The sequence below is a fragment of the Pipistrellus kuhlii genome, unplaced genomic scaffold (genome assembly GCF_014108245.1).
Source record: "Pipistrellus kuhlii isolate mPipKuh1 unplaced genomic scaffold, mPipKuh1.p scaffold_m20_p_72, whole genome shotgun sequence".
Lineage (NCBI taxonomy): Eukaryota > Metazoa > Chordata > Mammalia > Chiroptera > Vespertilionidae > Pipistrellus > Pipistrellus kuhlii.
This window is the reverse complement of record NW_023425576.1, coordinates 1152103-1169178: the sequence shown is the minus strand read 5'-3', so window position 1 is coordinate 1169178 and position 17076 is coordinate 1152103. Positions and strand designations below refer to the sequence as shown.

The following is a 17076-nucleotide window of genomic DNA, read 5'->3' as shown; positions in this document are numbered from 1 at the left end:
TGTCCGGCAGCAGCGCCTCGACCCCCGCCATCTCCTCCTGATCCGGTGACGGGTCAGGGGCCCCTTCCCGCCTCCAAGGGGGGCCATGGGGGCGATGGTTCGGGTGATGGCCCCCTATTTCTTTTTTTAATATATTTTATTGATTTTTTACAGAGAGGAAGGGAGAGGGAGAGAGAGCTAGAAACATCGATGAGAGAGAAACATCCATCAGCTGCCTCTTGCACACCCCCTCCTGGGGATGTGCCTGCCACCAAGGTCCATGCCCTTGGCCGGAATCGAACCCGGGACCTCCCAGTCTGCAGGCCGATGACGCTCTATCCACTGAGCCACACCGGTTTCGGCGAATTTTAATCTTCAGTGAGACCTGTTTTTGCATCACGGACATAGAGAAGCCGCTGCAGCCGTCCATCTGTCCGTTAAAAGGGAAACAGGACTGTCCCACCGGCTGGCTCCGCGGTGGAGTGGCTGAGCGTCCACCTAGGAACCGGGAGGTCACGGTTCGATTCCCGGTCAAGGGCAGAGGTTTAGGTTGAGGGTTTGATCCCCAGCAGGGGGCGTGCGGGAGGGCCTTGGCCCACACAGAATGTCCCTGGAAGCACTTATTTTTTATTTTATTTTATTTTTTATATTTTATTGAGTTTTTACAAAGAGGAATAGACAGGGATAGAGAGCGAGAAACATCGATGGGAGAGAAACATCCATCAGCTGCCTCCTGCACGCCCCCCACTGGGGATGTGCCTGCCACCAAGGTCCGTGTCCTTGACCGGAATTGAACCTGGGACCCTTGAGTCTGCAGGCCGACGCTCTATCCACTGAGCCACACCGGTTTTGGCTGGAAGCACTTACTTTTGGCGAGAAACTTAGTGGAGTTGACTCTGCAGGTGCCGAACCCGGAGTCCCCCGCCTCCCTGCCCCCTCCCTCAGCTCCTGGGCAAGGAGGAGAATCAGCTTCAATGGAACTTTCATGTTAAAATAGACTTTTTTTTTTTTTTTTTTCTTTCCACCTCAGACAAGCAAAGGGTTGTCAGCTCCCGGACACATCGCCGGAGGCGCCGTGGGGCACTGACACCAGCGCCTTCTCATTATCTCTGTGGCCCCTGGGGCTGCCGGCCCCGCGGGAGGGCGGGAGACACGGTGACAGTGATGGGGGGACGGTGAGCCTTTATGTGGCTGGATGGGGGGTGGGACCCCTCCCTGGTGACGGAGCCAGGCAGGTGGCTTTTCCACGGAAGGGCAGCTCCCCATCGTGTCCACCGTGGGTCTCCTCATTTAAAAAAATGGATGGGCCGAAGCCGGTGTGGCTCAGTGGATAGAGTAGGGGTGTCGAACTCAATCAGAGAAGGGGCCAAAATCTAAAATCCAGCCTAAATCGCGGGCCGAATGGTTTACTGAACAGTCATCAACTGTCATTGTGATGGAAACGCAGCGGAGTGCAGTGATGACAGCGCGGTGCGGGCCACATTGCAAGGCCTGGCGGGACGGATTTGGCCCGCGGGCCTTGTGTTTGACACATGTGGGATAGAGCGTCGGCCTGCAGACTGAAGGGTCCCGGGTTCGATTCCGGTCAAGGGCATGGACCTTGGTTACAGGCACATCCCGGTGGGGGGTGTGCAGGAGGCAGCTGATGGATGTTTCTCTCTCATCGATGTTTCTAGCTCTCTCTCCCTCTCCTTTCCTCTCTGCAAAAAAAAATCAATAAAATATATATATAATTTTTAAAAAATGGATGGGCGCTAGTGGTCGGCAAACCGCGGCTCTCGAGCCACAGGCGGCTCTCTGGCCCCCGGAGGGCGGCTCTTCCACAGAAACACCATGGCCCGGGCGGGTCTGTGTGGAAGAAGTGACGTCGGGAGACGTTTGCGTTTAAACAAGGGGCTCTCCGGAGACATGTCAGTGGTTGTGCTGTTGGTAGTGGGCTCTGCGGACGGATGAGTTTGCCGACCGCTGGGATGGGGGAGAGGGGCGCCTGACCAGAGGCTGCGTTTCCAGCGCGGCTTCCTGCCCTCCACTTTGTTGTTCTTGAAAATGCAAGAGGTTTTGAATTCTTCCTTTTCTTTGGTATATATATATATATTTTTTTTAATATATTTTATTGATTTTGTACAGAGAGGAAGGGAGAGAGATAGAAAGCCAGAAACATCGATGAGAGAGAGTCATCGATCAGCTGCCTCTTGCACACCTGCTACTGGGGATGTGCCCGCAACCAAGGTACATGCCCTTGACCAGAATCGAACCCGGGTCCCTTCAGTCCCCAAGCCGACGCTCTATCCATTGAGCCAAACCGGTCTCGGCTCTTTGGTATATTTTTAAAAATTGATTTCAGAGAGGAAGGGAGAAAGAGAGAGAGAGAGAGAGAGAGAGAGAGAGAGAGAGAGAGAGAGAGGAACATCCATGATGAGAGAGAACCATGGACCGGCTGCGTCCTGCACGCCCCACGCTGGGCATGGAGCCCACATCCAGGGCCTGTGCCCGGACCGGGAATCGAACCTCCTGGTTCCTAGGCTTGACGCTCAGCCACTGAGCCACACCAGCCGGGCCGTCCTGTTTTCCTTCTTGCTGAGGAATTTGAAAGGGTGGTAACGACCCATCCGTTTTCGTGTCATTTTTTTGGCCGCCCCGGACAATTTAAGACCAATTTTTGTGTTTGGGGAGAAGACCCCACCGAGGCCTGGAATTTAAACAAACACGTCCGGAGAGGCAGTCTCGGTGCAGGCCAGAGAGAGGTCCCGTCCCCGAGTGTGAGAAAGCCGCTGTTTGGACGAACAAGAACTATGTGAAGAATTTTCTCCAAAAAATGCTGATTATTCCCATAATCCTGTTGCTCGAACAGAAGGTCTAGGGATTTTTTTTTTCTCTCTTCTTTTTTTTTTTCTTTTTGGCACTCAGATGCATTTTTTAAGGAGAAAAACAGCCTTTAAAAGAGAAGGTTTTCAAAGAATAATGTGCTTGTCTCTTCAATTTTGTGGCAATAAGGAGCCTTGGATCTTAAAAGCACGAAATTTAAAGAGACAGGCATCCTTTAGACATTTTTTTAAAAAAACACACACACACAAACAGGCTTCTAGCTAAATTATACCGCATGCTTCCCTACCATCTTAAGCAGTTTTCTTAGGGACTTCTTGTTTGCCCTGAGCCACAAAATTCCAGATTATTTTTTCTTTTAATATATTTTTATTTATTTCAGAAAGGAAGGGGGGAGAGGCAGAGAGAGAGTGGAACATCCATGATGAGAGGGAATCATAGACCGGCTGCCTCCTGCACGCCCCACCCTGGGGATCGAGCCTGCAACCCGGGCCTGTGCCCTGAGCGGGAATTGAACTGTGACCCCTCTGGTTCATAGGTCAACGTTCATAGGTCACGCCGGCTCAGTTAGATAGGGAGTGGCTGGCTCTGATCTTTCAGAGTTTCAAGGTTGACCAGCTGAAGAAACTCAAGAAATGAAACAACAAAATTTAATAGCATCTCTTTTTTTAAAAAAAAAATATATTTTTTATTGATTTTTTTTACCGAGAGGAAGAGAGAGGGACAGAGAGTGAGAAACATCGATGAGAGAGAAGCATCCATCAGCTGCCTCTTGCACACCCCCACCTGGGGATGTGCCCGCAACCAAGGTCCAAGCCCTTGACGGGAATCGAACCTGGGACCCTTCCGTCCGCAGGCCGACGCTCTGCCCACTGGGCCACACCGGTTTCGGCTCAACAGCACCTTTTAACGTCTTGGCTTCCTAGGCGAGGGAAGGAAAACAGCGTCTGTGCTCAAAACTGTCGATTACGGTTCGAAGACTTAGAACAGTTCATTCTTCCTCCTGGGATCTCCTGCTGCCCTCCACCCCATTGCAGAAAAGGAACCGCTGCTCGCTGCATTCCTGGCAGTGCTCGCCGCCGATACGTGCTGGCTGACGGGTTTGTTTCTGGCCCACTGTGTCTGACATCTTATTTCTGCCTTCCTCCAGGGAGCCCGAGGTCCTATCAGCAGTGGGTCCACACGGTCAAGGTAACGAGAGCGCCTCTCCCAATTCCTTCTTCCTCCGGCTCTGTCTGTGGGCGGGGGTCAGCCAACGTGTTTAATGTCCTCCCATGGGAATGTCTTTGTTGGATGCGTGTCTTTTTAAAAAATATATATTTTATTGATTTTTACAGAGAGGAAGGGAGAGGGACAGAGAGTTAGAAACATTGATCAGCTGCCTCTTGCACACTCCCTACCGGGGATGTGCCCGCAACCAAGGTACATGCCCCGAAACAGAATCGAACCTGGGACCCTTGAGTCTGCAGGCTGACGCTCTATCCACTGAGCCACACCGGTCAGGGCATGTGCTTGTCTTTATGAATACGATTTCCAATGGAAAGCTTTGGTCCGGGGACAGATGGCTTCCTTGGAAAAAGCAAGAGTCCACTGCCCCCATGGATTCTGTCCCAAAACAAGGAACTGGGTGGAGTAGTGAGATTGGGTGGGAATTTTATCCTTTCCGGGACAGTTTTTATTTTTTTTTTATTAATATGTTTGTTTGTTTTTTCAAATATAGAAAGCCCTCTTCCACAAATTGAGACTTGATGGCTCCACATGAAAACCAGTTTTGATTTATTTTTATTTTAAATGTATTTTATTGACTTTTTTTTTTTTTTTTTTTTTTTTTTTTTTTTACAGAGAAGAAGGGAGAGGGATAGAGAGTTGGAAACAAGGATGAGAGAGAAACATCCATCAGCTGCCTCTTCCACACCCCTCCCCCATTGGGAATGTGCCTGCAACCAAGGTCCATGCCCTTGATCGGAATCGAACCCGGGACCGTTCCGTCCGCAGGCTGACGCTCTACCCACTGAGCCACACCGGCGAGGGCTGTGATTTCTTTATCCCTGCAGCGGGCTTCACCTTCCGCGGTGAGCCCAGTCGGCGTGGCTCCGTGGTGGAGCGCCCACCTGGGAGCCAGGAGGTCAGGGTTCCATCCCGGCCGAGGGCACAGGCCCGGGTGGTGGGCGCCGGCCCCAGTGGGGGGCGTGCAGGAGGCCGCCGATCCATGCGTCTCTCTCCTCCTGGCTGTCCTGTGGGCCTTCGCCTAGCCAGTGGCGAGAGCTTTCTTTCTGCAGCAGCACGCGTGCTTGTGTCCGGGGCCGTCTGGTCAACCGCGGTTGGAAACAGGGGTCTGTGCTTCCTTTGCAGAAAGGGGGCGCCCTGTTCAACTCGGCCGTGACCAAAGCCACCCCCGCGATGCGGACGGTGTACAAATACGTGAGTGAGTCCCCCTCGGACGCTTCAGCATCCCACCGGTCACATGTCACGGCGTGTTTTTAGCCTAGAGACCTGTGGGTCTAGAGATTAATGTGCCCTTACTTTCCTTTTAAAATCTGATGTTCAAACATCAGAAATCACACTGAACCAAAGAAACCCAACTGCTCCAAGGGTATCATTATCTAGGGAGGATATATATATATATATATTTAAATATATTTCTATTGATTTTTTTACAGAGAGGAAGGGAGAGAGAGAGCTAGAAACGTCGATGAGAGAGAAACACCAACCAGCTGCCTCTTGCACACCCCCTACCGGGGATGTGCCCGCAACCAACGTACATGCCCTTGACCGGAATCGAACCCGGGACCTTTCAGTCCGCAGGCAGATGCTCTCTCCACTGAGCCAAACAGGTTTTGGCATCCTCCTTTTATTGTTAAACATATTTGTATTGATTTCAGAGAGAGAGGGAGAGAGAGAGAAACATCCATGGTGACAGAGAATCATGGATCGGCTGCCTCCCCGCTCCGCCTTCCCCCCCCCCTCCCCCCCCCAAACTGGGCCTGCGCTCTGGACCAGAACGGAACCGAGCCTGCAGGCCTGGGCTCTATCCACTGAGCCACACAGGCTGGGGCTCGGGTCCTTGCTCTTGAAGCCGCCTTCTGAGCCCGGCCTTTGTCTTCTTGTCTTCCAGGCCAAGAGCCACACCAAGCAGGGCATCAGGGAGGTGAAAAGCAAGCTCAGACACAAGGTACGCCGCCCCCGCCCCCGCCTCCCTCCCCCCTGCTCCGGCCGCACCGATCCCTCCCTCCCTCGGGATGCCCATCGTTAATGACCTTGGAAGTGCGCTCGGCCCCGTGTCCCGGGACGAGCTCTGTATAGCCAGCCCCCCCGGAAACGCGCCTGCCGTTCTGCAGGGTCTCCCCATCGCGAGCATATTTTATCATCGGCCCCGGAGAGCTTCCAAGATGCTCTCACGGGAGCTGCTGTCTCCAGAAGGTTCACAGCCTGGATGGATAGCACTGCCGAAACGCCCGTCATTTTTTATGTATTTTAAAATATATATATTTTTTTAAAAAGTAGGTATGTTTATGGATGTCAGAGAGGAAGGGACACAGGCAGAGAGGGATGGAAACATCCATGAGGAGAGGGAATCATGCATCGGCTGCCTCCTGCACGCCCCCCACTGGGGATGTGCCCGCCACCAAGGTCCATGCCCTTGACCGGAATCGAACCCGGGGCCCTTCAGTCCCCAGGCCGACGCTCCATCCGAGGAGCCGCATCCATGTTGGCGGGAACCTAGTTTTCTAAGTAGATCCTCGAGGCGTCCCGCTAAGGGCTCTCTCGGGCGATGTACGTCTGCCTCGGGCCCCTGGCGTCTGTCGGTCGCTCAGGGAGCCTTTAGAAATCACCCCCCTCTCTCTCCCGCGTGCAGGAGAACGAGGATGAGGACGGGACCTCCTCCCGGTTCGTGCAGTACACCCCGGTCTACACCTCGCACAACCACCGGGCCGGAAGCCCGGAGAAGCGCAGGCTCACCCAGGTACGGCCCCGCCCCCGGCCTCCAGGAGGGGGCGCGCAGGAGGCCACGATCCCGGTCTCTTCTCTCTTTCCTTCTCCCTTTCTCTCTCTTAAAAAAAAGAAATGATAAACTGTATTCAAATAACTAGTTAACAATGTTAAGTGGTGATGAGGAGGAGGAGGAGGAGGAGGAGGAGGATTCCACCAGGGTAGCCACCCGCTCCGGTTCCTGCAGTTCGCGTGGGGGGGGCGGCCGATGCGTGATTCTCTCTCATCACGGATGTTTCTATCTCTCTCGCGCCCTCCCGCTTCCTCTCTGACATCCATACAAGCACATCTAAACCAAAATATACGCACTGCGTGGCCAGATGAGGATGATCTCTAAACACATACTAATCTGGCCACTCAGTGTGCATATATATATTATATCAGAGGGCCGGTGCATGAATCTGTGCATCCGTGGGGTCCGGCCAGCCTGGCCAGGAGGAGGGGACATGGGTGGTTGGCCGGCCTGCCTGCTGGTCGAACTCCTGGTCGAGGGGGCCATGTGCATATTAGCCTTTTATTCTATAGGATAGACACAGAGTGGCCAGGTTATTATTGATATTATCTCTGCACATAATAATCTGGCCACTCAGTGTGTGTGTGTGTGTGTGTGTGTGTGTGTGTGTGTGTTTCTTGTATCAAGGAACCTCTTGTCTTATCAGACCTTGAGGATGCAATTTTGTTGTCAATGGAATTACCGAAATAAAGGATCCAGACTCGCCCGGCCTCTGTCCCGGAGCGCCCCGGGCCTCAGCTCCGGGAGAGCCTCCCGCTCCCAGCTCCCCCGGACCTGCGTGGCCGGAATTCCCAATTTCCATCTGTCCTTCCCGCACAAGATGTGAACGGGAGGGAGGATGGTGACTGGTGACATTCCGAGCGTGTGCTTAGCAGCGAGAAGAGGCAGGTTTCCCCACCGGGGTCTCGGGGATGAGTGTCTGAGCTCCCAGCCCGTGAGCCTGGCTCGCTGGCGGGGCATCGATTGCTCATCTCCTGCCCCCACCCCGCCCCCTCTCCCCCCTCCCCGCGGGAGCCCAGCCCGGCAGTGCCAATTAGCCTGGCTGCTCCGTCTCGCTGATGAGGCCCTGGCAGGTCCGGGGACGGCTCCCAATTAGGCGCTGCCTCTGTGCAGCCTAACGGGGCCCGGGGGAGGGCGTCCCCCGCAGCCGGCCGGCAGGGCCGCCGGTGGGGTCCGGGGCGGATGTGAGGGTCGGAGCTGCGCGTCCGTGGTCATCTCGGCCATGGCCGGGCCGTCTCTCCTCCGTGGGACGTCGGAACCGGGCCCCGGGGCTGGCGGGCGAGGTGCAGGCGCCGTCTCTGCTCCGCTGTGCAGCCTGAGCTGCTGACCGGCCGGCGGGGGGGGGCGTTTGCCGAGGAAAGACGGGAGAAGGCCCTGGAAGGAGGCGTTTGTGGTCGCAGGAGCCTGTCTGAGTCCGGGAACATGTGTGTGTGTGTGTGTGTGTGTGTGTGTATGCGCGTGCATCTCCCTCTCTCCTCTCTCTCTCTCTCTCTCTCTCTCTCTCTCTCTCTCTCTCTCAGTGTGTGTATGTCTGCATCTTCCTCTCTCTCTCTCTCTCTCTCTCTCTCTTTCTTTCTTTCTCTCTATCTCTCTCAGTGTGTGTGTGCATCTCCCCCCATCTCTCTCTCTCTCACACACACACACACACACGCACACATACACACACGCACACACACATATGCACACACATACACACACTCACACGCACACATGCACACACGCACACACACATATGCACACACATACACACACTCACATGCACACATGCACACATACACACGCGCGTGCGCACACACTCACACACACACATGCACACACGCACACGCACACAGCAGGACGCGTGCGCCACAGGCGGGAGCTCAGCTGCTGTGCACACCGGCATCGGCAGGTGGATGGCCCGGAGCAAGGCCAGGGCGGGGCGGGCCCTGTTGGCGAGCCCTGGACACCCGGCAGCCCGGCTCTTAACCCTCTCCCGCTGGGCCCCGTTTCCTTCCAGCCCGCCCCCCCCCCCCCCCCCCCCCCCGCCCGCCCGCCCGCCCACCCGCCCGCCCGCCCGCCCGCCCGCCCAGGCGCGCCTCTGGGCTGCGGGGGCAGCACCGCCTGCAGGACACCCGTCCCTCCGTGGGCGCGGCGAACGGCGGGCGTGAAACGAACGTCATGGCGGCTGTGCTTCCCGCTCAGGGAGGGTTCCAGAACACGGCACCCACGGGCCATGGCTTAGCTTTTTGCTTGGTTGGTTGGTCCAGAAAGAGCCCTGGCCGGTGCGGCTCAGTGGATAGAGCGTCGGCCTGCAGACTGAAGGGTCCCGGGTTCGATTCCGGTCAGGGGCACATGTCGGGGTAAGGGGCGTGCAGGAGGCAGCCAATCCATGGTTTTCTCATATTAGGTGTTTCTCCCTCTCCTTTCCTCTCTGAAATCAATAAAACTATGTTTATTAAAAAAGAAAAAGAGAAGGAAATCTATTAGCAAGTTCTAGATGATAAAAAAAAAAGGTTTTTTTTGACGTGTCTTATGGGAGCATGCTCCCATTTGAAGGCGCCCCGGAAAAACTGTCTCCACGAAAACACCTTTTAGCATCTCTGTCTCTCTTTCCGTAGCTCATCGCCGGTCTAATGTGTGCGGATGCCTCTCGTTTCTAAATCTGCTCTTTTGAGGCTGGTATTGAACAGTTAGTGGTGCCACGTTGTTGGTTTTAAAGAAAGCCATTTCCCCTGTGTGTGTGTGTGTGTGTGTTTTCATTGTTGAAATAACACTCATGTCCAGCATGTCAACATATGATTCGGTTATGGGTTACAAGGCTGCCCCCTAGTGGGCGTGAGCCAATCCTTTGCTTCCTTGAAAGAGGATTGCTGCAGGATACAAAAGTCATCCTGGTAAAATTCACCTTGCAGGGTAGCCTTTTTTTTAAAACACATTTTATTTATTTATTTTTTAAAATATTGATTCCAGGGAGGAAGGGAGAGGGAGAGAAATATAGAAACATCCACGATGAGAGAAACCGCGGGCCGGCTGCCTCCCGCATGCCTCACGCTGGGGACGGAGCCCGCCACCCGGGCCTGTGCCCGACCGGGGAATCGAACCCTGACCTCCTGGTTCCCAGGTCGACGCTCAGCCGCACCGGCTGAACTGCTAGAATCTTATTATAATCTGGGCGGGATTGATGTCTCCTTGCACGTGGCTATAGTTCCCGTCAACAAAAAATGATAGCACGGGTGCTTTTAAAGCTGTTTTCCGATTCTGAACGGCGTGCATTGGTTAAGGTTGCTGCCATTGTAATCCCGTAGGGTTCACGTTATCTCATGCAAGTTCCTAGCACCCAAAGTGCATAAGCTCAGGGGTTTGCTGGGTGGGGTTTGGGTAAGCAAGGTAGCACTTCTGAGCCTCACAACTCTAAACTGGGGACAGTAGGACCGAGGACCTGCCTTCAGACACATCACATGTCGCATGCATCTTAATTTTTATTTAAAAATATATTTTATTGATTTTTTTACAGAGAGGAAGAGAGAGGGATAGAGAGTTAGAAACATTGATAAGAGAGAATCATCCATCAGATGCTTCTTGCACACCCCCCTACTGGGGATGTGCCCGCAACCAAGGTGCATGCCCTTGACCGGGAATCGAACCCGGGACCTTCCAGTCTGCAGGCCGACGCTCTATGCACTGAGCCAAACCGGTTTCGGCAAGCATCTTAATTTTATAAAATCTAAAAAAACATATTTGCCTATTCCTCTGCCTGTATTATCCCACATCACCCCCCCCCCCCCCGCACACACACACACACACACACACACACACACACTCTCTCTCCCTACCCTAACCCCCTTATGCATGGAATGGGCCAGGCCCTTTGCCTGATTGGGGTCTGCCTGCCATCTGGCGGCAGAAGTGGTAACTGCAGGGGGAGCAGGGGGTGGTCCGGACAGGAAGTTGGGTGGTGGTTCTGTGAGCTGGGCCTGTGGCCTCCCAGAAGCCATTGCACCCGAGTCCCCGGCCAGCGGGACCCGTAAGCGCAGAGACACGATCTGGGTGGGTTCCTTCACGTCGGAAGCCGGCGATGCTTGTGTCGTGCAAGCTGCCATGTTTGTCTGTCTTGAGTGCTGATGGAATCGGTTGTAAGCCAAGTATTCCCAGAACAAGGAGGGACTGAGCGACCAACCGACCGACCAACCGACCGAGAACATGTTCGGTCCTCTCATTTGTTCTTTTTTTAGTTTTTAAATACATTTTATTGATTTTAAAATATATATATATATATATATATATATATATATATATATATTTTATTGATTTTTTTCACAGAGAGGAAGGGAGAGGGAGAGAGAGAGCCAGAAACATGGATGAGAGAGAAACATCAACCAGCTGCCTCCTGCACGCCCCCTACACTGGGGATGTGCCCGCAACCAAGGTCCATGCCCTTGACCGGAATCGAACCCGGGACCCTTCCGTCCGCAGGCCGACCCGCTATCCACTGAGCCACACCGGTCAGCGCTCTCGTTTGTTTTTGGAGTGTGAGTGGGAGGGGGAGTAACTGTGGAGACACGTAACCCCTTCCTCTCCTCCTTCCGGCCCAGCGCATCACGTTGACGGGGTAACACTGAAAACCCCGAATGCGCGTTGCTTCTAACAGCGTGCCTTATCGGCCGGCCGGCGTGGCTGTGTGGTTGAGCGTCGACCTAGGGCCCAGGAGGTCACGGTTCGATTCCCAGTCAGGCCACCTGCCCGGGCGGCGGGCTGCATCCCCAGGGCGGGGCGGGCAGGAGGCCGCGGGTCCATGTTCTCTCTCATCATGGATGTTTCTCTCTCTCCCTCTCCCTTCCTCTCTGAAATGGATTTTATAAAAAAATGTTTCTTTGCAGCTGAAACCGGTGTGGCTCAGTGGGTAGAGCGTCGGCCTGTGGACGGAAGGGTCCCGGGTTCGATTCCGGTCAAGGGCATGGGCCTCGGTGGCAGGCACATCCCCAGCGGGGGGCGTGCAGGAGGCGGCGGATGGATGTTTCTCTCTCATCGGTGTTTCTGACTCTCTATTCCTCTCCCTTCCTCTCTGTAAAAAATCAATAACATGCATTTAAAACAAAAACAAAAACACGTTCCTTTGCAAATCAAACCGCTCCTGAAACGTGACGAGGAGGGAGACTCGCTGTCTGACTGACGCTGTGTCTGTCTGTCCGTCCCTCCCACAGGCGCGCGTCCACAGGCCCCTCAAGAGCCACGGCAATGACAGCGGGCCGGGCGGGGACCAGGATGAGGACGCGGACCGCACCAGCAAGTCAGTACCGGGTTCGAGGCCCCGCCCGGCCCCGGGCTGGAGGCGGCCCCTGTGGGTTACACGGGAGACCTTCTGAGAGGGCGCCCCCCCGCCCCGCACCCCGGGCATCGGGTTTTATAGCCAGCGGTGCTCTGAGCCGGGGGGTGAATCGGAGCCGGGAGAGCGGGGAGGGCCTGGGCCAGCATCCCGGCTCCTCTGCCTCCTGGGGAAGGCGCCGTTGACTTCCCTGCTGCACGTTCTTTTTTAAAATATTTTTTTATTGATTTTCAGAGAGAGAGGGTGGGAGAGGGATGGAGGGAGAGAAACATCTGTGATGACAGAGGATCGTGGATCGGCTGCCTCCTGCACGCCCCACGCTGGAAATCGAGTGTGGAACCCTGAGCAGGTGCTCTGATCTCTTGGCTCCTGGATGGTCGCTCAAACCACTGAGCCACACGGGCCAGGCCCAGCTGCGTGTTCTTTAAAAAAAAAAAAAATTTGATATATTTTTTTTTTTCACAGACAGGAAGGGGGAGGGAGAGAGAGTTAGAAACATCGATGAGAGAGCAACATCGATCAGCTGCCTCCTGCACACCACCTACTGGGGATGTGCCCGCAACCAAGGTCCATGCCCTTGACCGGAATCGAACCCGGGACCCTTCAGTCCGAAGGCTGACACTCTATCCACTGAGCCACCCTGATTAGGGCTCTTTGTGTGTGTGTGTGTGTGTGTGTGTGTGTGTGTGTTTAAATATATTTTATTGATGTCAGAGAGTGGAGAGAGAGATAGAGACATCCATGATGAGAGAGAATACCATGGATCGGCTGCCTCCTGCATGCCTCCTCTTGGGGATGGAGCCCAAGACCCTTGTGCCCTTGGCCGGAATCGAACCTGGGACCCTCCGGTCCGCAGGCCGACGCTATATCCACTGAGCCACACCAGCCGGGGCCAGGCTGCATGTTCTTCATGTAGGTGGTGCCGGGAATTCCCCCGGATGTGAGCCGGTGGAGACATCCCTCCCGGGCGAGCCGGGCCCAGGGACTCCGTCTTCTTGCTGTTCCTGGGGCGGGAGCGGCGCCCCCCAGCCTGTCCCGTGTCCCCCCCCCCCCCCCAGGTTGTCCTCGGAGGACGGGGAGGAGGCCGCACCCGACTCCTACGAGAGCGACGACTCTGCGGAGCCGCGGGGCAAGGCGCTGTACGCGGGGGAGATGGACCTGCTGGGCGAGATCCTGGACACACTGAGCACCCACAGCTCGGACCCGGGCACGCTGGCGGCCGCCAAGAGCCTGGACTTCTTCCGCTCCATGGACGACATCGACTACACGGCCGGGGTGAGTGGGCGGCGCCCCCGGGGCCGGGGCCGAGGCCCACGCTCCTCTCCCTCCCTTCCCCCCCGCCCCCCGCCCCCCGTGGCTGGTGTGGCTCAGTGGGTAGAGCGGCTCTCGGGCCCCTGGAGGGCGGCTCTTCCACAGAACACCACGGCCTGGGGGCCGGTCTGTGTGGAAGACGTGGCGTCAGGAGACGTTTACGTTTAAAAAAAGGTGACTCTCCAGAGACATGTCCGTCGTGGTGCTGTTGGTATTGGGCTCTGTGGGCGGATGAAGTTGCCGACCGCGGTCTTAGTTCAGACAAGGGTGGGACCTCTTGTGGGTACGTGTCCCGACTTCATAGATACGGTGATGTCGGATCGTGAAGAATTAATTGAAGCAAATAATAAAAAAAAAAAAGATTCGGTGTTTTCCCTTTGGCTCAGCCAACCCTGGTAGTGGTGGTTAGGAACTGAAATTCTTTTTGCCAAGAGGCAGAGCTTTCTGACCATCTCATTATACTAGGGGTGTCGAACTCAATCAGAGAAGGGGCCAAAATCTAAAATCCAGCCTAAATCTCGGGCCGAACGGTTTACTGAACAGTCATCAACTGTCACTGTGATGGAAACGCAGCGGAGTGCAGTGATGACAGCGCGGTGCGGGCCACATTGCAAGGCCTGGCGGGACGGATTTGGCCCGCGGGCCTTGTGTTTGACACATGTGCATTATACGGTTGTCTTTTTTCTTTTTTTATAATATATATTTTATTGATTTTTCTACAGAGAGGAAGGGAGAGGGAGAGAGACTTAGAAACATTGATGAGAGAGAGTCATCGATCAGCTGCCTCTTGCACACCTCCTACTGGGGATGTGCCCGCAACCAAGGCACATGCCCTTGACCGGAATCGAACCTTCAGTCTGCAGGCCGACGCTCTATCCACTGAGCCACACCGCTTTCGGCAGAAACACATATTTTGAATATACACTTAATAACTACATGGAACCCACGTAACAACCACATACCGTGTCCTAACGAAATACAGTCAGGACGGCTGCTAACGGGACGATGCTGTCATTCTGTCCACGACGCTCCTGACCACCTGTCTGTCTGTCTGTCTGTCTCCCCCCCCAGAACAAGCCCAGCGCGCCCAGCGAGGACAACCTGGCGGCGCTCTGCGGTGGCTCCGGGGACCAGGGCGCCTGGCTCCGCGGCCAGGACGACAGTGCCCTCCACGGCCGGCACCTGCCGCCGTCCCCCCGGAAGCGGGCGAGCTCCAGCTGCGCCCCCGGCCCCCCGCTCTGCAGCCTGAAGGAGGAGAACGGCGCCCGGTCCCCGGACGGGGACCCCCGGAGCGGCCCCCCCGGGGCGGCCCCGCCTCCGCCGGCCGCCCCCTCGGAGCTGGCTGTCCCACGGGCTCCTCCTCCTCCCGGCCTGGCCGTCCGGACGGAAGACGGGGACTCGGACCGGGAGGAAACACTAGCCCAGGCCCCGGACACCGACCTGCTGGTGCCCAGCCTCCTGGGGCGCCGGCCGTCCTCCTCGGTCCCATGGGAGAGGGACGGGACGGGCGCCCGGGAGGCTCCGTGTCCTGACCCGGCGCCCGCCTCCCAGCCGGACGGGAACGTGGCCACCGGGGGAAGCATGCATGGGAGCCAGGCCTCCTCCTCCACCTCCTCTTCCTCCTCCTCCGTCGAGAACTGAGGGCCGGCCTCGGGCGTCCACTTGTCTCCGGGGACCCTGGAGGGTCCCCCACGGAACCCCATGCGGTAAACGGTCACTTGTAGGCACGGCAACGCTCACGGTCGTGTAGACATTCTCGTTTCCGTGGGAGACATCGCCCGGAGGAGGAGGGCCGGGTGGGTCTGTGTGACCCGGCGGTCTTTCGGGGCAAAAGCTCCTTCCTCTACTGTGCTCTTCAATCAGGTACTAGTAGCGTGTGCGTGTGCGTGCATGCGTGTGCGTGTGCGTGTGTGTGCGTGTGTGTGTGTACGTGCGTGTGGACAGTCTATATATCGGACACGCGACGTCCCAGGATTGGTGCTTACCGCCCGCGTTTTGTTTAAACCGAGGATGTGGGTGCCGAGGAGCCTTGCGCGGGACCCCGTCGCGGCTCCACACGCGTGTCCGACGGTGGAGCAGGAGCCGACCCGGCGGGCAACGCTCTTCTCCGAGCTCCCCCGCCCCAGCGGCTGGGACGCCGGGACCCACCGCCGCCTTAACCTCCCACCGCCCGCGAGCAAGCATGAGCCTTCCCGGCTGTCCTGGCTCCGTCCGTCCTCGGCTCCTCGGGAGGTCCCGTCTCCTCACATCCCCTCCCCGGCTTGGCTGTGAGAGCTGCTCGGCCCCATCCCGGGTGGCGTTTCCCTCAAGGCCTTCCCAGCTGGATCCGTGCCTTACTGACCCTGCGGAGTCCACGGCCCAAACTAAAGTGAAACCCAGCGCCGTCCCTGTTGTCCTGGGAAGTCACCCCAAGACTGGGAGCGGGCGCCCCCGTGCCACCCCATTGAAACGGGGGTTGGAGAGACGTCAACGCGAGGCCCGCGCGTGCAGAAGTGTCCTCGTCTGCCCGGCTGCTCTGCTCCGTCCCAGCGACGCCAGCCGCCTGCAAACTCCCCCGGCGCTGGGTTCCACGTGGGTGAAGACCTCACGCCTGTTTGCCCGACAGAGAGACTTGTGTCCGCCAGGTTCTCCCCAGAACTCCCTCCGGCCCCCCCTTACCTCCCAGCCTGCATCCTTCACCCTGAGCCGGGGTACCGGGCACGGGCGGGGGACAGGAGAGCAGGGTGTGGCTTGGCGCGAGGGTGTATGAAGTAGCATGACGACGCGTGTGAGTGGCGGGATGGGGGCCGCCTTTCGCGTGTTCTAGGAAAGCACCCCGATCAGGGCACGGACACCGTTCTGACGGAACACGGATGACCCGTTTGCCTAGGGGGTGGCCATGGACGCCTCGGCCTGGACGTAGGCAGGGAGCGGCGTCGGAGGAGGATGGAGGGAAAGGAAGCGATGGGCGTGGTCCCTGCGGGGAAGGAACCGGTTGGAAGGAATGGCGAAGATCAATAATAGTAATAATAATAATAATAGTAACAATTAATAATAATAATACCTTCTGCTTAGACGCTGTGAACCCAAGATCCTAATACCAAACAAAGAAAGCCTTTTCAAGCTGCTCTACCTGACCCTTGCTCTGTCTCAGAACCGCAGTGCCATGCTAAGGTCATGGATTCTCTCTGTAATGATATATGAAGGATCTAGAATAATGCTGCTACCTGAGGTACCTACTTTTTATTTTTATGAAAGTCTAGTTTTTATCGATTTTAGAGAAGAAGAGAGAGAGAGAGAGAGAGAGAGAGAGAGAGAGAGAGAGACATCCATGAGGAGAGAGAATCACAGATCGGCTGCCTCCTGCACGCCCATCCCTAGGGATGGAGCCCCCAGCCCGGGCCTGTGCCCTGACCGGGAATCGAACCGGGACCTCCCGGTTCCTAGGTCGACGCTCAGCCCTGGAGCTAGGCCAGCCCGGCTCCCATCCCCCTCCCTTTTCAATGAAGACTGTAGGTGACAGGTGTTTCTCTCGCACTGAGTGCTAACTCCCTGATACGACCCAGGGTTGGGATGAATCAGGGGGTGTCTCAGACAGGCAGGGGAAGTGGGGGTTCTGGGCCAGGGGAGAACACTGTGAATATTGTCACCATCCGTAGCTCTTCCTCCTCCTTTTCTA

General features: G+C 56.2%; 1 protein-coding gene across 1 annotated transcript in view; it reads left to right on the top strand.

Annotated features, from left to right (window-relative positions):
- Positions 1–16761, top strand: part of DENND1B (DENN domain containing 1B) — a gene marked incomplete at its 5' end in the record, with an annotated part of 64369 nt that extends 47608 nt beyond the window's left edge. Inside the window, 7 exons of the mRNA XM_036422767.2 lie at positions 3953–3993; positions 5155–5223; positions 5918–5974; positions 6659–6766; positions 11986–12071; positions 13166–13382; positions 14490–16761. Of these exons, the coding sequence (XP_036278660.2) occupies positions 3953–3993; positions 5155–5223; positions 5918–5974; positions 6659–6766; positions 11986–12071; positions 13166–13382; positions 14490–15059 (1148 nt within the window). The remainder of the gene's footprint in view (positions 1–3952; positions 3994–5154; positions 5224–5917; positions 5975–6658; positions 6767–11985; positions 12072–13165; positions 13383–14489) is intronic.
- Positions 16762–17076: the final 315 nt, after the last annotated feature.